The 25189-nt window shown below is 44.1% G+C and overlaps 1 protein-coding gene across 1 annotated transcript; it reads right to left on the bottom strand.

Annotated features, from left to right (window-relative positions):
• Positions 1-2019: 2019 nt before the first annotated feature.
• On the bottom strand, positions 2020-15760 carry SEC61G (SEC61 translocon subunit gamma). Its single transcript, XM_077269146.1, has 4 exons — positions 15625-15760; positions 14003-14108; positions 12877-12979; positions 2020-2159 (listed from the first exon to the last, which is right to left on the bottom strand). Exons 2-4 carry the CDS (start codon positions 14094-14096, stop codon positions 2150-2152), a joined length of 207 nt encoding a protein of 68 aa, XP_077125261.1. The 5' UTR covers positions 14097-14108; positions 15625-15760; the 3' UTR covers positions 2020-2149.
• Positions 15761-25189: the final 9429 nt, after the last annotated feature.

Below are 25189 nucleotides of genomic sequence, written 5' to 3' on the forward strand. Positions count from 1 at the left end.
GTGGCCATCTTGGATCCGTGGCCTGCAGGGAGGAGGTAGGAGACCCTCTGAACAACGCGATGTGATCGCGTTGTTCAGAGGGTCTCCTACCTCCTCCCTGCAGGCCACGGATCCAAGATGGCCACGGGGCTCCTTACAGCACCTGCAGGGAGGTGGCTTGCTGGATCTCAGGGAAGCATGCAGGGAGCCTCCTCCCTGCGTGATGCTTCCCTATGCTGCCGGAACACTGTGATCTTGTTTGATCGCAATGCTTCGGGGGTTAATGTTCCGGAGTGGTCCGTGACCGCTCCTGGGACATAGTGCCGGATGTCAGCTGTGATAATCAGCTAACACTCGGAATTTTGGCCCGGGTCACATGGACAGAATAGTGACAGGAAGGGGTAAAAGAGTCATCACTTTCAATGAACCCCCTTCCCTTTAACTTGGTACAATGTTTCTCTCCCCAGCGATTTCTGCTCCAGTTCATAGCAGGAACCATTATCCCATATTCAATTGATGTGGTTTTGCCATGACACACAAGTGCTTCTCACAAAATTAGAATATCATCAAAAAGTTAATTTATTTCAGCTCTTCTATACAAAAAGTGAAACTCAAATTATATAATCATTACAGAGTGATCTCTTTCAAGTGTTTATTTCTGTTAATGTTGATGATTATGGCTTACAGTCAATGAAAACCCAACAGACATTATCTCAGTAAATTGGAATACTTTATAACAACAGCTTGTAAAATGATTTTAAAATCCAAAATGAGTGCATTTACTGAATAAACATTTCAGTAGGCCAACAATACTTGGTTGGGACTTCTTTTGCATCAGTCACTGCATCAATGCGGCGTGGCATGGAGGTGATCAGCCTGTGGCACTGCTGAGGTGTTATGGAGGCCCAGGTTGCTTTGATAGCTGTCGTCTCATCTTCCTCTTGACAATACCCTGTAGATTCTCTATGGGGTTAAGGTCAGGAGAGTTTGCTAGCCAATCAAGCACAGTGATACGGTTTAAAAACAACAAGGTATTGGTACTTTTAGCAGTGTGGACAGGTGCCATGTCCTGCTGGAGAATGAACATTTCCAACTCCGAAAAGCTTGTCGGCAGAGGGAAGCATGAAGTGCTCTAAAATTGTATGATAGATAGCTGCACTGTGCTTGATAAAACACAATGGACCTACACCAGATGACATGGCTCCCCAAACCATCACTGATTGTGGAAACTTCACACTAGACCTCAATCAGCTTGAGTTGTGTGCCTCTCCACTCTTCCTCCAGACTCTGGGACCTTGATTTCCAAATGAAATGCAAAATTTACTTTCATCTGAAAACTCCACCTTGGACCATTGAGCAACAGTCCAGTTCTTTTTCTCCTTGGCCCAGGTAAGACGCTTCTGGCGTTGTCTATTGGTCATGAGTGGCTTGACACAAGGAATGCGACACTTGTAGCCCATGTCCTGGTGGCTCCTGAAGCAATGACTCCGGCAGCAGTCCACTCCTTGTGAATCTCCCCCAAATTTTTGAATGGCCTTTTCCTAATTCTTTCAAGGCTGCGGTTATCCTGATTGCTTGTGCACCTTTTTCTACCACACTTTTTCCTTCCACTCAACTTTCCATTATAGTCTATGGCGCAATTTGTATTGACTGAAAAAAGTGGTGTTTTTGATCCTAATCATCCATACAAAACTACAAGTCCAAAGAGAAAGGAAAACAAAAATGAAAACACACACTCACACCCAACACACGGCTTGCTCTGTGTAAACTGTTTGTTTTAAGTGGGTAAGGAGAAGCCAGGCAATATTTTTTTCTGGGGGGTGTGGCTTACAAGAAAGTCACCAGTGATAAAATCTGATCAAGCATACTCAAGGAAGATTATTCTGTCCCCTCCTTAAGTACATGGAATATTAGAAAAAAAATAAAAAATTCAATGCACACATAAATGCTTGGTTAAATTAACCCCTTTTGAAAGCTGCCCCCCCCCCCCCCTTTAAGTGAAACAATTTCAGCCAACTATGCAATAAAGAGGCCACAAAAGAAAATTTAGTGTGTTTAATTACATGAACTAAGCCAAATAAAAAATATACATAAAATAAGAAAGCACTTCTCCAATAACACTTTGCCGATACTTAGAATTCCGTGTCGCTGTCATTTCTACCAGGGAGGTCTAGCTGCCACTGAAAAAATGAAGAAAGAAGAATTATTTGATAAATCTTATATAACCATGTACAGGGTCAAGGAAAAAAAAAAAAGTGATCCAATAGATTACATTTCCAGCTAATCAGTTCATTTTCTGCACCAGTCTTAGTACATCCCTCCCAAAGGTTTTAATCATCATAAGAATTTGTGTTATATACCAAAAGTAGCAGAATTTTGCAAGTTTATGCCAACCTCGAGAAGTGGGTGGACTTCATAGGCGGGGCCATGGCATAGCACGGCTCAACAAAAATGAGAAGGTTTGGCACATCTTACTCACCATTAAGACTGGCGCACAAAATCACTGATGATGCATCAGCCTAAGGCCGGCATCACACTGGCGAGTTTTACGGACGTAAGAGCGCAGAAACTACGTCCGTAAAACTCGCATTATATACGGCACAATTATTCTCAATGGGGCTGCTCCTATTAGCCGTATATTACGGTTCAGTATTATACGGCTTTCTACGGCCGTACAAAATCGCAGCATGCTGCGTGTGTCAGCGTATTGCGCAAAAAAAAAAAAAAAAAAAAAAAAAAAAAAAATCGCTAATGAGTCTATGGGGGCGAGAAAAATACGGATTCCACACGGACCTGCAGTGTGACTTGCGAGAAATACGCAGCGGTGTTAGTGAAAAGTCGGTAATTCAATTGCCGGCTTTTCATTTCTCCTGCACAAACCCGACAGGATATGAGACATGGTTTACATACAGTAAACCATCTCATCTCCCCTTTTTTTTGCATATTCCACACTACTAATGTTAGTAGTGTGTATGTGCAAAATTTCAGCGCTGTAGCTGCTGAAATAAAGGGTTAAATGGCGGAAAAAATTGGCGTGGGCTCCCGCGCAATTTTCTCCGCCAGAATGGTAAAGCCAGTGACTGAGGGCAGATATTAATAGCCAGGAGAGGGTCCATGGTTATTGGCCCCCCCCGTGGCTAAAAACATCTGCCCCAAGCCACCCCAGAAAAGGCACATCTGGAAGATGCGCCTATTCTGGCACTTGGCCACTCTCTTCCCACTCCCTGTAGCGGTGGGATATGGGGTAATGAAGGGTTAATGCCACCTTGCTATTGTAAGGTGACATTAAGCCAGATTAATAATGGAGAGGCGTCAATTATGACACCTATCCATTATTAATCCAATTGTTTGAAAGGGTTAAAAAACACACACACACACACACACACACACACACATGATTTAAAAGTATTTTAATGAAATAAACACAGCGGTTGTTTTAATAATTTATTGTTCTCTCAATCCATCCGGAACACCCTCGCTTGGAAAAATAATAAATGCACAAGATACATACCTTCTGATGTCCGATCACGTCCCACGATGTAATCCATCTGAAGGGGTTAACTAATATTACAGGCAGGAGCCCTGCTAAATGCAGCGGTGTGCTCCTGCTTGTAATTCCCCGGCGAATGAATGAAATGTAGGTCATTGACCTACATTTCCTTCAGTCGCGGTGATGCGCCCCCTGGTGGATGTCCTCATATGACCTGGAGCGTGGGAAAAAGTTCCCAGGCTGCAGTTCATGAGAACATCCACCAGAGGGCGCATCACCGCAACTCAATGTAAGTACAGATCCAGCTTTCCTTTCAGCACCCGGGGATTACAGGCACGAGCGAGTGGTTTATCGCAGCTCGTGCCTGTAATATTAGTTAACCCCTTCAGATGGATTTACTTCGTGGGACGTGATCTGACATCAGAAGGTATGTATCTTGTGCGTTTATTATTTTTCCAAGCGAGGGTTTCCTAATGGATTGAGAGAACAATAAATTATTAAAACAACCGCTGTGTTTATTTCATTAAAATACTTTTAAATCATGTGTGTGTGTGTTTTTTAACCCTTTCAAACAATTGGATTAATAATGGATAGGTGTCATAATTGACGCCTCTCCATTATTAATCTGGCTTAATGTCACCTTACAATAGCAAGGTGGCATTAACCCTTCATTACCCTATATCCCACCGCTACAGGGAGTGGGAAGAGAGTGGCCAAGTGCCAAAATAGGCGCATCTTCCAGATGTGCCTTTTCTGGGGTGGCTGGGGGCAGATGTTTTTAGCCACGGGGGGGCCAATAACCATGGACCCTCTCCTGGCTATTAATATCTGCCCTCAGTCACTGGCTTTACCATTCTGGCGGAAAAAATTGCGCGGGAGCCCACGCTAATTTTTTCCGCCATTTAACCCTTTATTTCAGCAGCTACAGCGCTGAAATTTTGCACATACACACTACTAACATTAGTAGTGTGGAATATGCAAAAAAAAAGGGGATATGAGATGGTTTACTGTATGTAAACCATGTCTCATATCCTGTCGGGTTTGTGCAGGAGAAATGAAAAGCCGGCAATTGAATTACCGGCTTTTCACAGATATCGCGCAGAATGAAATATAAATACAGAATATATATATATGTGTCTCAATGACACATATATATATATATATATACACATACTGTATATATGTTTTCCCTAACATTTGAGCACATAAATCCATTAGATGTTGGTTTTGCAAGCCTGCGCGAAAATCTCGCAGTACGGATGCCATACGGATTACATACGGAGGATGCCATGCGCAAAATACGCTGACACACCCTGCCTACGGATCAATATTTTGGGAACATTTCTCCGTATTACGGCCGTAGTACGGACGTAAAAAACGGACCGTATTGTCTTACGCCGAGTGTGACGCCGGCCTAAGGCTAGGGTAACTGTATATTCTCTTATCTGAGAGAATGGGGTTGATTATGCAAAGCACACTCTGATCATAGCGTGATCCAATTTTATCAAATGCAGAGAAGATGGGGGAGGGGTGGGGTGATTTCTAATAGTGATGAGGGAGTGTACTCGTTTCTTGGGTTTTCTCGAGCACGCTTGGGTGGTCTCCGAGCATTTTGGCATGTTCGCAGATTTAGTTTTCATTGCCGCAGCTGTATGATTTGCAACTGCTAGACAGCCTGAATACATGTTAGTAAAATCCGCAGCAAAAACGCAGGTGTAAAAAGGTTTGTGGATTTGAGCGATTTGCTTCCAAAATCGCTGCAGAATTGTCAAAGGTAATGATGTCTGATGGAGGAAGAGTGTGGGCGGAGCTTACAAAACCGCATGAAAATCCCCAACAAAAAAGTGTGGATTTTCTACTGCATTTTTCTGCCAAGATTTGCAGAAATTACTGCAAGCAAATCCGCATCGTGTGCACATAGCCTGACCCTTTGGGAATTTATCTACAGATGTAGTAACGATTTTGACTCCATGGGTGTTTTCCAGAAACAGGCTGCAGTGGATGTTGCAAACTGCTGTTGTAGTGACCACTACATCATGCCCATCTCATGCTTCTGGAGACACGCACCTGTAAATTAGGCAGGCTCTAAATCACTACAGCAATGCCAAACATGTGGGCGCTAAATGTGGTTTATGCACACTGGGGCTCAGAAGGGAGGGGCATTTGGAATTTGCTGAATTTCTTTTGGGGGGGGGCGAGGATCCATTTAGCTTTTTCAGAGCTTTTGTGCTACCAGTAACATGGAAGCCCCCTATATTTCCGTTAACAGATGACAGAGCTGAGTGGGGACTTGCTTTTTTCTTTGTGGATTTAATGACTTATTTGGAACATTTTACATAACGATAGGAGTCACATTTATCCGGCGCTCTAAGCTGAGCACTTACTCTGGGGTTTCCATCTAAATCTCTGAGTGATGTGACAGATGAAGCCCCTGAGGGATACATTCACTATAATGAGGCAGCAGAGTTACTCTGGACTCCATCTGGCCTCTCGTCAGCGGTGTCCTTTTCAGAAGTGCACAAAACTGTGGCCGACGACACTTTTATTCAATCCTAAAAAGACGGACACCGCCGGAACACAGGTCAGACGGCGTCCACAGTGCCTCCATCTGCCTCATTATAGGGAATCTTCCGCCAGAGGTTCTGTATGAATCAGGTATTTCAGACAGTTACACAGAAACCCTGTGGTAAGTGCTCAGCGTAGAGCACAGGATAAATGTGCGCCGAGCCTTACTGCGATCTTTGGGAGACAGAATAAAAAAAAAAAAACAGCATTTGAATACCAGATTTATATCGGGTTTTTATGTTTCGCTGCTGTCACACACTAAAAGATGCTTTTTATTGCAAAAACTAAATTATTGCATCACCATATTTTGAGAGCTATAATCTTTTTTCATATTTCGGCTGCCAGTCATGTGAGGGATTTTTTTTTTGCGGAACGAGCTGACTTTTTATTGGTTCCATTTTTGGACACATGCTATTTTTTGATCGCTTTCTATTCCAATTTTTGAGAGACAGAATAAAAAAAAACCAGCAATAATACCGTTCCACGTGTTGTAAAATTGATAAGACAAGCTTTATTCTTCTTGACACTACGATTACAGTGATACCTCATTTATAATTGTTATGTTTTGGCGCTTTTCCACAATAAAAACCATTTTACAGAAAAAATTATTTTTGCATCACTTTATTCTGAGAGCTATAACTTATTTTTCTGCTGATGGAGCTGTATGGTGGCTTGTTTTTTGCAGGACAAGATGACGTTTTCAGCGGTACCATTTTTATTTACAACCGTCTTATGATTGCATTTTATTGCACTTTTTTTGGCAGTATGATAAAGCATTGTTTTTTGCCTCTTCAACAATGTTCACTGAAGGGGTTAACTAGTGGGATAGTATTATAGAGCGGGTCGTTACAGGTGCGGCGATATTAAATCGGTACTTTTTTTAATAAATTTACGTAAATGTATTTATTGGAAAAAAAAAAAATATATATTTATTTATTTTACACATATGCATATACACATACACACACACACACACACACACACACACACACACACACACTACAGACCAAAAGTTTGGACACAGCTTCTCATTTAAAGATTTTTCTGTATTTTCATGACTATGAAAATTGTAAATTCACACTGAAGGCATCAAAACTATGAATTAACACGTGTGGAATTATATACTTAAAAAAGTGTGAAACAACTGAAAATAAGTCTTATATTCTAGGTTCTTCAAAGTAGCCACCTTTTGCTTTGATGACTGCTTTGCACACTCTTGGCATTCTCTTGATGAGCTTCAAGAGGTGGTCACCGGGAATGGTCTTCCAACAATCTTGAAGGAGTTCCCAGAGATGCTTAGCACTTGTTGGCCCTTTTGCCTTCACTCTGCGGTCCAGCTCACCCCAAACCATCTCGATTGGGTTCAGGTCTGGTGACTGTGGAGGCCAGGTCATCTGGCGTAGTACCCCATCACTCTCCCTCTTGGTCAAATAGCCCTTACACAGCCTGTAGGTGTGTTTGGGGTCATTGTCTTGTTGAAAAATAAATGATGGTCCAACTAAACGCAAACCGGATGGAATAGCATGCCGCTGCAAGATGGTGTGGTAGCCATGCTGGTTCAGTATGCCTTCAATTTTGAATAAATCCCCAACAGTGTCACCAGCAAAGCACCCCCACACCATCACACCTCCTCCTCTATGCTTCACGGTGGGAACCAGGCATGTAGAGTCCATCCGTTCACCTTTTCTGTGTCGCACAAAGACACGGTGGTTGGAACCAAAAGATCTCAAATTTGGACTCAGAACAAAGCACAGATTTCCACTGGTCTAATGTCCATTCCTTGTGTTCTTTAGCCCAAACAAGTCTCTTCTGCTTAATAACAAAATCAAGCAGCACCAAAGTAGATGATGACAGAGCAAACCACGTTAGCTCTCCCCAAGCACCCAACGGGCGCCGACTCACCAGGACAGCTCCAAGCAAAGATCAGTACAAGAAAACGGAGCAAAAACATCCATAACAACATAGTTATGTATAAAAGTATATAATTTTTATTTATAATTACACCAATATAACATCAGTATTCACACTATAAATAAGTGCTATATGCACTGTGCACACAAAGGAGGGCAATAGGATGGAGACATGACAATCACCAAGCAGAAAGAGGGGGAAACAGAGTATATTACATCTTTTTCACATGTGTTTGTAAGCCAATGACCACTATATCCAGGGTCCTACCGGTATCCCCACAACATAAATAGCACTAGTACAACGCATTTAGTGCACCATCAAATGGATCAGGCTTACCCATTAAAGTTGTTCAAGAAAGGTACCCCCTCCTGGCTTGGCACCCCCGGACGCGCGTTTCGCGTAATCGCTTTCTCAGCAGGGTTCATATGTGGCCAGTCTCATGCTGTTTAAATAGCCAATAACAGGGAAATGGTGCCGGAAAACACGGCGCATGCGCAGTGGCGCCCGGGGCGCGTCACCTCTGGAGCTGTCATAGCAGGGCAAGCGTAGGGCGGAAGTCCGCCAATAGACATCATGTGACGCGTTCCCTGCTGATACAGACGGCCGCAGCAGGAGACGAGCACTCCGGGCGGCAGCGGGCATGCGCGCCTTCGGCAACCATTTTTAAGAAGACCACGGCAGCGGCCATTTTTGTAAAGATAAAAATCCAACACTGCATAGTCCCAACCGCCACATAAGTGAAGGACAGCGATGATAAAAAAGACAATAGTGCGAGACAATAATTATAATACGAGAGAGAGGTAACGCACCTCACCCACAGTGATAATATGAAAATTATACTTTGACTAAATCATATCAAAAATAAAGTGAATATACACATAGTGACATGTGCTGTGAATATAGTAATCTCTAGATATATATAGAATGTATATAGACAAACAAAATAAAAATTAGAACTTCATTCTTCTTCTTTCCTCTGATTTTCTTTTTCCATTGTGAATTACGTGCGTGAAAGAAAGGGACACAATGCAGCCTAAACACCATCCAAAGCCATGGTCGTATATAAAGGATAATCTATATACACTAAACTATAATAGTTTATCCTTTATATACGACCATGGCACTATTGTCTTTTTTTATCATCGCTGTCCTTCACTTATGTGGCGGTTGGGACTATGCAGTGTTGGATTTTTATCTTTACAAAAATGGCCGCCGCCGTGGTCTTCTTAAAAATGGTTGCCGAAGGCGCGCATGCCCGCTGCCGCCCGGAGTGCTCGTCTAATGCTGCGGCCGTCTGTATCAGCAGGGCACGCGTCACATGACGTCTATTGGCGGACTTCCGCCCTACTATGACGGCTCCAGCGCGCATGCGCCGTGTTTTCCGGCACCATTTCCGGGTTATTGGCTATTTAAACAGCATGAGACTGGCCACATATGAACCCTGCTGAGAAAGCGATTACGCGAAACGCGCGTCCGGGGGTGCCAAGCCAGGAGGGGGTACCTTTCTTGAACAACTTTAATGGGTAAGCCTGATCCATGTTATGGTGCACTAAATGCGTTGTACTAGTGCTATTTATGTTGTGGGGATACCGGTAGGACCCTGGATATAGTGGTCATTGGCTTACAAACACATGTGAAAAAGATGTAATATACTCTGTTTCCCCCTCTTTCTGCTTGGTGATTGTCATGTCTCCTTCCTATTGCCCTCCTTTGTGTGCACAGTGCATATAGCACTTATTTAGGCCACGTTCACACGCTGCGGGTTCCTCTGCGGGTTAATCCCGCAGCGGAATTGATAAATCTGCAGGGCAAACCTGCTGCGGTTATCCCTGCAGATTTATCGCGGTTTGTTCCGCGGTTTCCGCTGCGGGATTACTGCTGTACTATTGATGCTGCATATGCAGCAATATGCAGCATCAATAGTATAATGTTAAAATAAAAAAATTGGCTATACTCACCCTCTCTGAAGTTCCGATCTCCTCGGCGCTGCACCCGGCGGTCCGCTTCCAAAGATGATGTGCGAGAAGGACCCTTCGTGACGTCACGGTCATGTGACCGCGGCGTCATCACGGTCATGTGACCGCGACGTCACCGCAGGTCCTGTTCGTACATCAACCCAGACCGGACGCCGCGGGCAGCGCTGAGAGGTGTGTATATCATGATTTTTTATTTTAATTCTTTTTTTTTTTTAGACCCAAATATGGTTCCCAGGGCCTGGAGGAGAGTCTCCTCTCCTCCACCCCGGGTACCACCCGCACATTAACCGCTTACTTCCCGCAACGTAGGCACAGGCCCATGCGGGAAGTCAGCGGTTCAATGCATTCCTATGGGTGCAGAATCGCAGCGATTCTGCACAAAGAAGTGACATGCTGCGGGTTGTAAACCGCTGTGTTTCTGCGCAGTTTTTCCCGCAGCATGTGCACTGCGGTTTGCGGTTTCCATAGGGTTTACATGTTAATGTAAACGCTATGGAAACTGCTGCGGACCCGCAGCATCAAAATCGCCGCGGATCCGCGGTAAAAACCGCAAAGTGTGAACATGGCCTTATAGTGTGAATACTGATGTTATATTGGTGTAATTATAAAAAAACATTATATACTTTTATACATAACTATGTTGTTATGGATGTTTTTGCTCCGTTTTCTTGTACAAGTCTCTTCTGCTTGTTGCCTGTCCTTAGCAGTGGTTTCCTAGCAGGTATTTTACCATGAAGGCCTGCTGCACAAAGTCTCCTCTTAACAGTTGTTGTAGAGATGTGTCTGCTGCTAGAACTCTGTGTGGCATTGACCTGGTCTCTAATCTAAGCTGCTGTTAACCTGCGATTTCTGAGGCTGGTGACTCGGATAAACTTATCCTCAGAAGCAGAGGTGACTCTTGGTCTTCCTTTCCTGGGGCGATCCTCATGTGAGCCAGTTTCTTTGTAGCGCTTGATGGTTTTTGCAACTGCACTTCGGGACACTTTTAAAGTTTTCCCAATTTTTCGGACTGACTGACCTTCATTTCTTAAAGTAATGATGGCCACTCGTTTTTCTTTACTTAGAATTTGTATTATGGCAAGAAAAAAGCAGCTAACAGTCTATTCAGTAGGACTATCAGCTGTGTATCCGCAAGACTTCTGCATAACACAACTGATGGTCCCAACCCCATTTATAAGGCAAGAAATCCCACTTATTAAACCTGACAGGGCACACCTGTGAAGTGAAAACCATTCCCGGTAACTACCTCTTGAAGCTCATCAAGAGAATGCCAAGAGTGTGCAAAGCAGGCATCAAAGCAAAAAAGGTGGCTACTTAGAAGAACCTAGAATATAAAAGACAGTTTCAGTTGTTTCACACTTTTTTGTTAAGTATATAATTCCACATGTGTTAATTCATAGTTTTGATGCTTTCAGTGTGAATATACAATTTTCATAGTCATGAAAATACAGAAAAATCTTTAAATGAGAAGGTGCGTCCAAACTTTGTCTGTACTGTATATATATTTTTCTTCTTTATTTAGTAAGTTTTATTTATTTTTTTTTAAATTTTTACACATTCTAATATTTTGTTACTTTTTTTTTTCCCATTGTCCCAGGAAGGGACATCACTATATAATGTCAGATTGCGGATCTGACACTTTGCATTGCTCAGTATCAGATCAGCGATCTGACAGGCAGGAAAGGAGGCATACTGGCTCCTGCTCTCCTCAGGCGCTGACAAGCCACCTCCCTGCCGGACCCCGCGGTCATCTTGGTGCCCGGGGTCTTCATAGAGACCATCAGGCCAACGCAATCATATCGCGATGTCCTGATGGAAGAGCACAGGGAGGGGGCTGCTTCTCCATGCCGCTGTCACTACTGACAGAGGGCATCAGAGCGGTTAAATGCCCGTGGGCATTGTTGTGGGTTTTCAGCTGTCACCCGCATCCAATCGCAGCAGCACTCAGAGTGAGGCCGCGCGATCGTGCCGCCGTAGATATATTGCTCTTTGCGGGATCACACCTCCGGCAGAGCAGTATATATACGGCGCATGTCGGGAAGGGGGTTAAAGGGAACAGGTCATGTCCCCAAACGCTATTATTCTGCATATATAGGTAAACAACATTACAATGCTGTCCGCCCACCTTATTTAAATCACAGCTACTGAGAGGAGAAAAAAAAAAACAAACAAAAAAAAACCACACAATTTCCCCTGGGAGGCGCCGTCTTTCAGTCAGTAGTGCACAGGGCAGCTACAGTCATACCGCATGGCACTGAAAGAAATGAGTCAGTCCCTTCATCTATTAGCTGGGGTGGAGAAGGTCTACAATAACCATTTCTCTGGATTACTCAGCATGTGTGCATTACATCAGCAACTCTATCAAGTCCAAAACACACAAAAATATCAGAAACTGATGAAATTGTATCACATTTTTGGCTGCAGATTTTAATTTTGGATTTGTGAACCAGATTACCAATTTCCCCAAAATTAGCCAGTGAATAGAAAGCCTGATTTATTTCACTACTTTAGAGTGAGCTTTCCACAGACAGTATCAATTGGCAGAAATGTTATTGGCCCCTGGAGCAGCCGTTCTCCAGTCTATAGTAGATTGTATTGTGAAGTGACTTTATGCCGTGTGATCACCTCAGATAGAGGAGAAACCAAGCCTGCTCTCTAGTTATGAGTGAGCGTGCTCAAATGAGGTGTTATCTGAGCAGGCTCGAGTGCCTATATAGTATCTTCGGCGTGCTCGAATACTATTTTCGAGTTGCCGTGGCGGCATGCCTAACAGGCAATCCCTATGTGTTGCGGCTGTCGAACAGCCCAAGACATGCAGCCAAGGAAACTCGAGAATAGTATTCGAGCACGCTGAAGATACTCTATTAGCACATGAGCATGGTCCGATAAGGTGTGATCGCTCATCACTACCGCTCACTCATTTCCTGGATTTAAAAACTTAAAAGAATAACTTACACAATGATGTTGTTGATAGGAATATGGATTAGCTTGACAAAAAAGCCGATAAATCCCATAATAGCAAATCCAATAGCAGTGGCCATTGCGATCTTCTGGAATTCTGAAATAAAAGATTATGTTTTATAACATTTGTCTTTCCAGAGGGAATTGGTAGTTATGGGGGCGCACACAAAAGAAACACACATACAGTTCTCTGCAACCTGACGAATGCTTCTCCCCTACTACTTGGGACAGAATGGAGTTGCACCCTGCTGATGGAGAGGACCCGTTTATGTTCTGACATTGATAAAATAGGCTTCCAGTTTTCGGATCCATAGAAGCGCATACAGGGCGAAACGGCCGTTGTCCAGCAAGCTCCACACAGGGCTTTACTGCCTCTGTTATTTTATGCAACTTCAATAAAAAGGGACAGTGAGTGCCACCCTTACTTTGGATAGAGACCTCACATCTGTACTTCTAGTCAAAGTTTTTAAGTTTGGTTATATGAACAAAAATAAAGCAAAACACTAATTGACCACATGATCACCAAAAGTGTCCAATGGCCATTAACTTTAAACTGGTCTGTCGAGACACCACCATTCTACTAGATAAAAATAAATAATATCATATATAGATAGAGAGCAGCTTGGTGTTTTTCTTTATTTTTTAAAAGAATCTGAAGAGTCGCATGAAACAAGCCTAGGACTAGTTTCACAGTCTTTGGAGGTTTTTTGTTCATATACTTCAATGTGAGCTGAACTTCGCACCCCAGAATGACCACGACAGTGTGCGGAGCTGTGCTGGTCCCAACATAGTTAACTTCTGGACTTGCAAACAGCAGATGGTGGAAGCTGAGTTTCTAGCTCTTTGGATCTCCAGATTCTAGGATCAACACCAGTGATAAGTGAACGTGCTCGGATAAGATTTTCGAGTCCTTGCAGTTGCATGTTTTGCGGTGGAAGACAGCGGCAACACATGCAGAGATTGCATTCTTGTTAGGCAATGACCGCATCTGTTGCTACAGTCTACTGCCTCAAAACATGCAGCAAATATTATCCATGAAATTAAAGTGCATCATGAAGGGTAAAGCATATGCAAGGTAATAAAGATAAAGCCGCAATATGTAGCCTGAGGCACTACGTACCCTTTCTGTCTGGCTTTGTGCATCTTTTCACAAGTCTGATCGAATCTTTCACAAACTGGCGGCTGGGCTCGACAAACTGCATTACCTGGTCCATGATGCCTGGAAACTAAAGACACGTATTGGTTAATGTGCAGTGCATTAGTGACAATATTAGCCATTGATACAGCCTAGTGCAGGACACCACATGCTCCTTGCAGACGAGGCTTTGCTGAGAACAGGTCTCAAGATGGCTGAGGACCCAGCGGTCAGACCCCTAGCAGTGATTAAGCTATGCCTTATAGTACTGATAGGTGGTCAATCCACTTGCACAACCCCTTCTTAATTGCATGAGTAAAATAAACACTTATACTCATTTCTAGTGATGAGCGAACGTGCTCGGAGCAGTGGTTATCGGAGCATGCTCGTGTGATAACGAAGTGTCTTTGGTGTGCTCAAAAAATATGTGGGTGCAACTGGTTCAGAGCGACACGACTACTTTACCCAACTATCCCACATAGTGTCCTTTTGGTTCAACTTTACAGTCAGTGAAGGCCCAACACAGGTGTCCCATGCCCATCGGATGGATAGACCATGAAATTCTATGAATCATGACCAATGGTCCCAGCAAATTAAATATCAGCCACACATGTATTCCCAATTCTCAGAGGAACCCCAAGCTTGCGATAGATCAGACTCCAGCAGGTGATTAATGTTTTGTGTAGGGAAAAAAGGGTCAAATATCCGATAAGAGCATGAGGGGCCCCTGCTCAAGGCCCGGACCACCATATGAGCCAGGCAGCTCCACCACAGGCACCATGTATACTATATATGCCCAGTAACAGCCATCAGTCATCTCTGATCACTTGTGATGGAGGGATTCATAAAGCGCCTGACAAATCACTAGTCTACACACTGCACCACTAAGATAGGGGGCAGCGGGGAGACTCCGCACCACTAAGATAGGGGGCAGCGGGGAGACTCCGCACCACTAATATAGGGGGCAGCGGGGAGACTCCGCATCACTAATACAGGGGGCAGCGGGGAGACCCGCACCGCTAATACAGGGGGCAGCGGGGAGACTCCGCATCACTAATACAGGGGGCAGCGGGGAGACTCCGCATCACTAATACAGGGGGCAGCGGGGAGACTCCGCACCACTAATATAGGGGGCAGCGGGGAGACTCCGCATCACTAATACAGGGGGCAGCGGGGAGACCCGCACCGCTAATACAGGGGGCAGCGGGGAGACTCCGCACCACTAAGATAGGGGGCAGCGGGGAGACTCCGCACCACTAAGATAGGGGGCAGCGGGGAGACTCCGCACCACTAAGATAGGGGGCAGCGGGGAGACTCCGCACCACTAAGATAGGGGGCAGCGGGGAGACTCCGCACCACTAAGATAGGGGGCAGCGGGGAGACTGCACATCACTAATACAGGGGGCAGCGGGGAGACCCGCACATCACTAATACAGGGGGCAGCGGGGAGACTCCGCATCACTAATACAGGGGGCAGCGGGGAGACCCGCACATCACACAGGGCTATAGGTAGATCTACTACACGCAGTGTACACGGCCCAGAATACACACAGGGCTCTGTGCACATACAGGACGGACACAGGACACCCGCCGTCTGCGCTAATTACCGGTGATGATTCTGCCTCTTCTCCGTTCGACAGCCGCTAAGTGAGACACGTCGCACAGCCCGAGATCCGACTTCTATAGGACTGACGTCACCGGATCTCATGCCTACACCAGCCAATAGTAAGAGGGAACGTCGACATGAAACAAGAATGCGGAAAGGACGACGTACAGGCGCTCTCGCCTTTCTTTTCGTCTCTATGGTTTCTTGGGAGGAGTCTTCAGACGCTGAGCTGGCGTTGGGAACGCTGAGGTTTTTTTTTCAACAACTTTATTGTTCTTGTTTTGTTGAACACTGGCTGATTGTAAGGCCAGCAGCAGGAGAGCACTGAGCAGTGTGGCTGTGGTGAAGCTCTGCTGACTGGGATTTATTAGTTGGCAGCATTCAGTGATGTGTTTTGTGGCTTTTGGTGTAAAAACTAATAATAATTCTAGGTGTTTTTCTCACCTTTTAGTGTCAGCATTATCCAGGTCCATCAAAATAAAATCAGTTTTTTCTAATAGTCGCAAAAATGCCATTTTACCGCTAAAACGTGCTGTATTACACAAGGAAAGTACAAGAAGACCCAGACATACTTCACATTACTGCATCCTCCGCCGCCTGCACTATAACGCACCGTCCCGACCGTTAGCCGTGGGATAATCACTGAATTACTGATTATGTGCTAATTACAGGCAGTTTTGTGCTGTTTGATAGCAATCTATTGTATGTATCTGTCTGTCTGCCACATGCAGGCTTTAACATCATACTCTGGCTATGGGGAGACCGTGTGTTATGGAATCACGGTCTATAATGCTGTGATATTGTAGTGCTTGGGCCAGAGAAAGCCTGAGTAATAGAACGCTAGAGGTGCATGTCTTCATAATATTAATATTCAGAAGTGTGGCTTACGATAGCCCCAGCAGGACGAGACGCTGGGCAATATTTCCTTTGTTTTTGATTTCCTTGCCCCCCTCTTCCTTTTCTGAAGAAGCTCCAAACAAGGACAAGGGTGAGGAAATAAGTGGGAATCTATCAAAGTTATTTTTCCGTTAGATACTGTAGATCTGAAAGTGAAAAGGCTAAAAATGACGTTTCAGAAGAAGATGTATATAATGATGGCCTATGTCAAGCTAGTGTAACGTGGCTCGGGGCGGTAGCCGCGGATGAGGTACTCTTCCTGCACGCCCCAACACGTTACATGACTGGGTGGATGTGGACTCGTGGCTGGGTGTGTGGACTTGTGCTGTGAGGGAGCTACGCCTGTGCAGGCCGCATGTAACCGATGTTGCTGGTTTGCCAGGACCAGATGTTTTACAGTTCAATAAGGGAGACCACCATTCAAAAATAAAGTTTTTAATGAACAAGAACTTGGTAAGGAATATACACTGGAGATAACGGGCACATATCTTAGTACACCTTTCTTTTACAACTAGGAGCATTTTCCACAGTTTTAATTCCTTCCTCTTTACTCTCCTTACTTGTCCTCCGTATTCACTATTTCGCACTACTTCACCACACTTCACTTCGACAGTACAGTTCTGCTTAGAAAGAGTCCTCTACTCAACCTGCAGTTCTCTGCCTTTCCCCTTAGGGGAGCTACGGTGCCAGTGTGGCCAGTTCTTCTCTAATGTTGATGCTCTGGACCTCCTGCCCGGGGCTCTCTGTTTGTCTCACGTACTCAGTCCTGTCTAGACCTGTTCTTTTATGTATTTAAAAACTCTGGGACTGACTGCTTGGCATCCTTTTCAAGGACCTGTCTTCCAAAATTCATACTGTCTCTCAGTCATTTCTGTTCTGGATCTCACTATCCATTTTCTCTGGTCTACACTCACTTTAGTGAAACTTAACAATGCGTTCGTTAGTGCTCACATTAGACCTTAGATCCTTTCTACCTTGCTACCAGGAAACTGTCACTTTCTCTTTAGCCTAGTCCCTCCCACTCTGGGCTAGTCCCAACCATGAACACTTACTATCAATATTGTCAAATTACACACATTATCAAAATCATAAACAAAAGTCACAATCCACACTATACATCACAGTTAACATTACAACAATTTACATATTCTTCAAGAGGGAATGCATGCAATATGTCCATCTCCTTACAATACCATTAAAACAATTGAAAAAGTAGTGATAGAAGAACGTATGTCGCAAAGCTGTCTCTCAGATCCTGCTAACAGCTATTGATGTTCAGAAACATGTTGAGTGACCAGATTTGAACAGTTGCATAGTGGAACTGTACAGCTCTGTCTTTGTAGTGTCCACAGGGTACTGCAGATCCACTCCTTTTAATTCAGATAATTTTATTTAACTTCCGTGGAAGAGCTGAGACCTGAAGTCTAGAGAAGGCACCTTCACACCCGAGACAGCTGGAGCAGTTTGCTCATGAGAAGTGGCCATAATACCTGTGGACAGGTGCAGAAATCTCATTGAGTATTAAAGAAATCATTTGTTTGCAGTGATTGCCTAATAAGGTTTTGCAACAAAATATATAACCCCTTTACGTCAAGTCCATTTTTGTGTTTCTGTTTTTTGCTTCCCTTCTTCCCAGAGCCATAACTTTTTTATTTTTCCACCAATATGGCCATGTGAGGGCTTGTTTTTTGTAGGACGAGTTGTACTTTTGAACAACACCATTTATTTTACCAACTAATGTACTGGAAAAAAGGAAAACATTTTTAAGTGTGGTGAAATTGCCAGACAAGTGCTATTCTACGATTGTTTTTTTTTTTTTGCCATATTCACCAAATGCTAAAACTGACCTACCATTATGATTCTCCAGGTCATCATGAGTTTGTAGATACCAAACATGTCTAGATTCTTCTTTATTTAATTGTTGAATTGGTATATAGTGATCACCATCATACTGTGACTGAATTCTAACACCTGACTTTTTCTGCATAATTTTGCCATAGTGACAGAATAATATCACTTAACAGTGTCATAAAGTACCTAATTATGGCAACCTGTCACGCTGTGACAATCTTCGGTAAGGACCCTAATTATCCCGGTCTCGGGGGTCCTCTTGACGGTAGAAAGGCCCAATTGTCCGACGTTACTATGCTCCTATTAAATCTTGATGTGTCCCCTACCCCTCGCCATGAGTCATGGGACAGAAATGTAAGGTAAACAAGACATAAAGACACAGCAGAGATAACAGAAAGCAACAAACATACAAACACTCATCAAAGGTAGAGAGGTATATAGAGAAGGATAGGAATGTACCAACCAAATGAGAATAGGACAATGAAGAAAGCATACACCCCAAAACATCATGAAACAGTCTCCAGTAGCAACAGCGATCTGTAATTCAACACAGTGTCTCCAATGAGCTAGGAAGCTAAGCTTTCACTGGCAAGTCAGAGAAGGTCTGGCCAGGTTTTATAGGGAAAGGTAATGACCAGATCAGAAGCTGCTGAAATGGAGCTGCAAGTTTCTGACCAGCATATAAAGGGTCACTAACATCTTGAGCACCAAAGGAAACCAAATCCAATATGGGACACAAATACACACTCTAAATGCAACATCTGCAATTCACAATATGTAGTGATCTTCTAACCCCAGATCTCCCAGGAGGACTTGACACACTCGTGACAGTACCACCCTTCTTTGAGGGGCCACAGGACCCTCAGGGCTGGGTTTATCCAGATGGGCCAAATGAAAGGATCATATCAGCCTACCGGCATTAACCTCAGATGCCAATCAAGTACTATACAGATCGGTGAACCATATGGTAATCAGTGATTTTCGCTACCTGAAATTCTAAATTGCAACCAACAATAACTGGTGGTAAAGGTGACAATTCCACAAGCGCAACAAATTTTTGGAGCAAGAAAAGTGAAAAACATTATGGATCTTGAGAGTCGGCAGACACTTGAGACGAAAAGCTACAGGGTTGGTTACGGTGACCACCGTCTAAGGCCCAGTAAACCTAAGACATAATTTCCAAGAAGGAACTTTCAGTATAATATTTTTGGTGGATAGCCATACTAAATCATTATCCCCCAGATCCGGACCTGACAATCGTTTCCTATCAGCCATACATTTGTATTTGTCCCACATGATCTTTAAATTATTCTGAACACCTTCCCATACCGATGAACGTAAAATTGTTCCTCCCAGCAACCCCCAAAGACTCCTCTTTACTGAAGGTACAGAAGTGTGGCTCGGCTGCCGTTGAGGTGAGCAATGGCAGGTGCATCTAGTTCGGCTGCCATTAAGGTGAGCACTGGTGGGTGCAACTGGTTTGGCTGCCGTTGAGGTGAGCATTGGCGGGTGTGGCTGGCTCGGCTGCTTTGGAGGTGAGCACTGGGGGCGCAACTGGCATGACTGCCGTTGAGGTGAGCACTGGGGGGTGCAGCAGAACAATTGCAAACACTGGGACCTGAGAACTGACAAGAGTGTTAGGAACAAACTCACAACATTGCACAAGCACCTCCATGTTAGAGGAGGCGCTTTAACCCCTTAAGCCCCGAGGGTGGTTTGCACGTTAATGACCGGGCCAATTTTTACAATTCTGACCACTGTCCTTTTATGAGGTTATAACTCTGGAACGCTTCAACGGACCTTGGTGATTCTGACACTGTTTTCTCGTGACAGATTGTACTTCATGATAGTGGTAAAATGTATTCGATATAATTTGCGTTTATTTGTGAAAAAAATGGAAATTTGGTGAAAATTTAGAAAATTTCGCAATTTTCCAACTTTGAATTTTTATGCCCTTAAATCACAGAGATAGGTCACGCAAAATACTTAATAAGTAACATTTCCCACATGTCTACTTTACATCAGCACAATTTTGGAACCAACATTTTCTTTTGTTAGGGAGTTTAATGGTTAAAAGTTGACCAGCAATTTCTCATTTTTACAACACCATTTTTTTTTAGGGACCACATCTCATTTGAAGTCATTTTGAGGCGTCTATATGATAGAAAATAACCAAGTGTGACACCATTCTAAAAACTGCACCACTCAAGGTGCTCAAAACCACATTCAAGAAGTTTATTAACCCTTCAGGTGTTTCACAGGAATTTTTGGAATGTTTAAATAAAAATGAACATTTAACTTTTTTTCACACAAAATTTATTTCAGCTCCAATTTGTTTTATTTTACCAAGGGTAACAGGAGAAAATGGACCCCAAAAGTTGTTGTACAATTTGTCCTGAGTACGCTGATACCCCATATGTGGGGGTAAACCACTGTTTGGGCGCATGGCAGAGCTCGGAAGGAAAGGAGCGCCATTTTACTTTTCAATGCAAAATTGACTGGAATTGAGATGGGACGCCATGTTGCGTTTGGAGAGCCCCTGATGTGCCTAAACATTGAAACCCCCCACAAGTGACACCATTTTGGAAAGTAGACCCCCTAAGGAACTTATCTAGATGTGTGGTGAGCAGTTTGACCCACCAAGTGCTTCACAGAAGTTTATAATGCAGAGCCGTAAAAATAAAAAATCATTTTTTCACAAAAATGATTTTTCGCCCCAATTTTTTATTTTCCCAAGGGTAAGAGAAGAAATTGGACCCCAAAAATTGTTGTGCAATTTGTCCTGAGTACGCTGATACCCTATATTTGGGGGTAAACCACTGTTTGGGCGCATGGCAGAGCTCGGAAGGAAAGGAGCGCCATTTTACTTTTCAATGCAAAATTGACTGGAATTGAGATGGGACGCCATGTTGCGTTTGGAGAGCCCCTGATGTGCCTAAACATTGAAACCCCCCACAAGTGACACCATTTTGGAAATAGACCCCCTAAGGAACTTTTCTAGATGTGTGGTGAGCACTTTGACCCACCAAGTGCTTCACAGAAGTTTATAATGCAGAGCCGTAAAAATAAAAAATCATATTTTTTCACAAAAATGATCTTTTCGCCCCCAATTTTTTATTTTCCGAAGTGTAGGAGAAGAAATTGGACCCCAAAAATTGTTGTGCAATTTGTCCTGAGTACGCTGATACCCCATATGTGGGGGTAAACGACTGTTTGGGCGCATGGCAGAGCTCGGAAGGGAAGGACTGTCGTTTGACTTTTCAATGCAAAATTGACTGGAATTGAGATGGGACACCATGTCGCGTTTGGAGAGCCCCTGATGTGCCTAAACATTAAAACCCCCCACAAGTGACACCATTTTGGAAAGTAGACCCCCTAAGGAACTTATCTATATGTGTTTTGAGAGCTTTGAACCCCCAAGTGTTTCACTACAGTTTATAACGCAGAGCTGTGAAAATAAAAATTCTTTTTTTTTCACAAAAATGATTTTTTAGCCACCGTTTTGTATTTTCACAAGGGTAACAGGATAAATTGGACCCCAATAGTTGTCCAATTTGTCCTGAGTACGCTGATACCCCATATGTGGGGGGAACCACTGTTTGGGTGCATGGCAGAGCTCGGAAGGGAAGGAGCGCCATTTGGAATACAGACTTAGATGGATTGGTCTGCAGGCGTCACGTTGCATTTGCAAAGCCCCTGATGTACCCAAACAGTGGAAACCCCCAAGAAGTTACCCCATATTGGAAACTAGACCTCCCACGGAACTTATCTAGATGTGTTGTGAGAACTTTGAACCCCCAAGTGTTTCACTACAGTTTATAAGGCAGAGCCGTGAAAATAAAAATTCTTTTTTTTTCCACAAAAATTATTTATTAGCCCCCAGTTTTGTATTTTCCCAAGGGTAACAGGAGAAATTGGACCCCAAAAGTTGTTGTCCAATTTGTCCTGAGTATGCTGATACCCCATATGTGGGGGAACCACTGTTTGGGTGCATGGCAGAGCTCGGAAGGGAAGGAGCGCCATTTGGAATACAGACTTAGATGGATTTGTCTGCAGGCGTCACGTTGCATTTGTAGAGCCCCTGATGTACCCAAACAGTAGAAACCCCCCACACATGACCCCATATTGGAAACTAGACCTCCCAAGGAACTTATCTAGATGTGTTGTGAGAACTTTGAACCCCCAAGTGTTTCACTACAGTTTACAACGCAGAGCCGTGAAAATAAAAAATCCTTTTTTTCCCACAAAAATGATTTTTGGCCCCCCAAATTTTTATTTTTCCAAGGATAACAAGAGAACTTGGACCCCAAAAGTTGTTGTCCAATTTGTCCCGAGTACGCTGATACCCCATATGTTGGGGTAAACCCCTGTTTGGGCGCACGGGAGAGCTTGGAAGGGAAGGAGCACTGTTTTACTTTTTCAACGCAGAATTGTCTGGAATTTAGATCGGACACCATGTCGCGTTTGGAGAGCCCCTGATGTGCCTGAACAGTGAAAACTCCCCAATTCTACCTGAAACCCTAATCCAAACACACCCCTAACCCTAATCCCAATGGTAACCCTAACCACACCCCTCACCCTGACACACCCCTAACTCTAATCCCAACCCTAATCCCAACCGTAAATGTAATCCAAACCCCTAACCCTAACTTTAGCCCCAACCCTAACCCTAACTTTAGCCCCAACCCTAACCCTAACTTTAGCTCCAACCCTAGCCCCAACCCTAACCCTAGCCCTAACCCTAACCCTAGCCCTAATCCTAATGGGAAAATGGAAATAAATACATTTTTTTAATTTTATTATTTTTCCCCAGCTAAGGTGGTGATGAAGGGGGGTTTGATTTACTTTTATAGCGTTTTTTATATCGGATTTTTATGATTGGCAGCTGTCACACACTAATAGACGCTTTTTATAGCAAAAAAGTTTTTGCGTCTCCACATTTTGAGACCTATAATTTTTCCATATTTTGGTCCACAGAGTCATGTGAGGTCTCGTTTTTTTGCGGGACGAGTTGACGTTTTTATTGGTAACATTTTCGGGCACATGACATTTTTTGATCGCTTTTTATTCCGATTTTTGTGAGGCAGAATGACCAAAAACCAGCTATTCATGAATTTCTTTTGGGGGAGGCGTTTATACCGTTCCACGTTTGGTAAAATTGATACAGCAGTTTTATTCGTCGGGTCAGTACGATTACAGCGATATCTCATTTATATCATTTTTTTTATGTTTTGGCGCTTTTATACGATAAAAGCTATTTTATAGAAAAAATAATTATTTTGGCATCGCTTTATTCTGAGGACTATAACTTTTTTTATTTCTTTGCTTATGATGCTGTATGGCGGCTCGTTTTTTGCGGGACAAGATGACGTTTTCAGCGGTACCATGGTTATTTATATCCGTCTTTTTGATCGCGTGTTATTCCACTTTTTGTTCAGCGGTATGATAATAAAGCGTTGTTTTTTGGCTCTTTTTTATTTTTTCTTAAGGTGTTCACTGAAGGGGTTAACTAGTGGGACAGTTTTATAGGTTGGGTTGTTACGGACGCGGCGATACTAAATATGTGTACTTTTATTGTTTTTTTTATTATTTAGATAAAGAAATGTATTTATGGGAATAATATATTTTTTTTTTCTTTATTTAGGAATTTTTTTTTTTTTTTTTTACACATGTGGAATTTTTTATTTTCTTTTTTACTTTGTCCCAGGGGGGGACATCACAGATCACTGATCTGACAGTTTGCACAGCACTCTGTCAGATCAACGATCTGACTTAGAGCGCTGCAGGTTTACCAGCACCTGATCTGGACCCGGAAGTAATCCCTGCAGGATCCGGATGCAGCCCCGTGGCCATTTTGGATCCGGGGCCTGCAGGGATAGGAGGTAAGAGACGCTCGGAGCAACGCGATCACATCGCATTGCTCCGAGGGTCTCAGGGAAGCACGCAGGGAGCCCCCTCCCTGCGCGATGCTTCCCTATACCGCCAGAACACTGCGATCATGTTTGATCGCAGTGTGCCGGGGGTTAATGTGCCGGGGGCGGTCCGTGACCGCTCCTGGCACATAGTGCCGGATGTCAGCTGCGATAGTCAGCTGACACCCGGCCGCGATCGGCCGCGCTCCCCCCGTCAGCGCGGCCGATCACTATGACGTACTATCCCGTCGGTGGGAATTAAGGCCCACCCCACCTCGACGGGATAGTACGTCATGGGATTAAGGGGTTAAACTGTAAGTGACCTCCAGCTATTGGCTAGTGACACTTTAGAGGAATGCGCGTGGCCCCTTTAAGAAAGAGCAAGTGTGCGTGTGCACCCTAAGCACAGTGCCTGGAGACCGGCTAGAAGTGCACGCACCCTGGGCAGCAGCAGACCCTGAAGGAGCAGGATGGGATCCTCGGCGGTGAGTACGCTGGTGTCTCTGCAAGGAGATAGGGACTGCAGGCAGAGATGCAGGCGCTACAGTACCTCCCCTTACACCCACTCTTTTTCAAACCTGTCAGACATTTTTGCAGGAGGAGAAAGGCATGGATGTTGTCCTTGGGCTCTAAGGACCTCTCCTTAGGACCAAACCTCTTCCAATCCACAAGAAAGATAGGATAGAATCTTGTGATGCTGATCCTTCTCACGGGAGACCGCCTGGTATAGGTCCGAGATGCGAGATGGAAGATGCCTGGGAGCCAGTGGATTCCATGGCCTGTGCAAACTGTAACGGGCTGGGTGATGGAGCCAAAGGAAGACCTGGAGGGGCGTGACTAGGAGCCTCACCCAATCTGACTTCGGATACACAGCAGCTAACGACACCGAGATCCGAGAAGAGACAA

The sequence above is a fragment of the Ranitomeya variabilis genome, chromosome 6 (genome assembly GCF_051348905.1).
Source record: "Ranitomeya variabilis isolate aRanVar5 chromosome 6, aRanVar5.hap1, whole genome shotgun sequence".
Taxonomy (NCBI): domain Eukaryota; kingdom Metazoa; phylum Chordata; class Amphibia; order Anura; family Dendrobatidae; genus Ranitomeya; species Ranitomeya variabilis.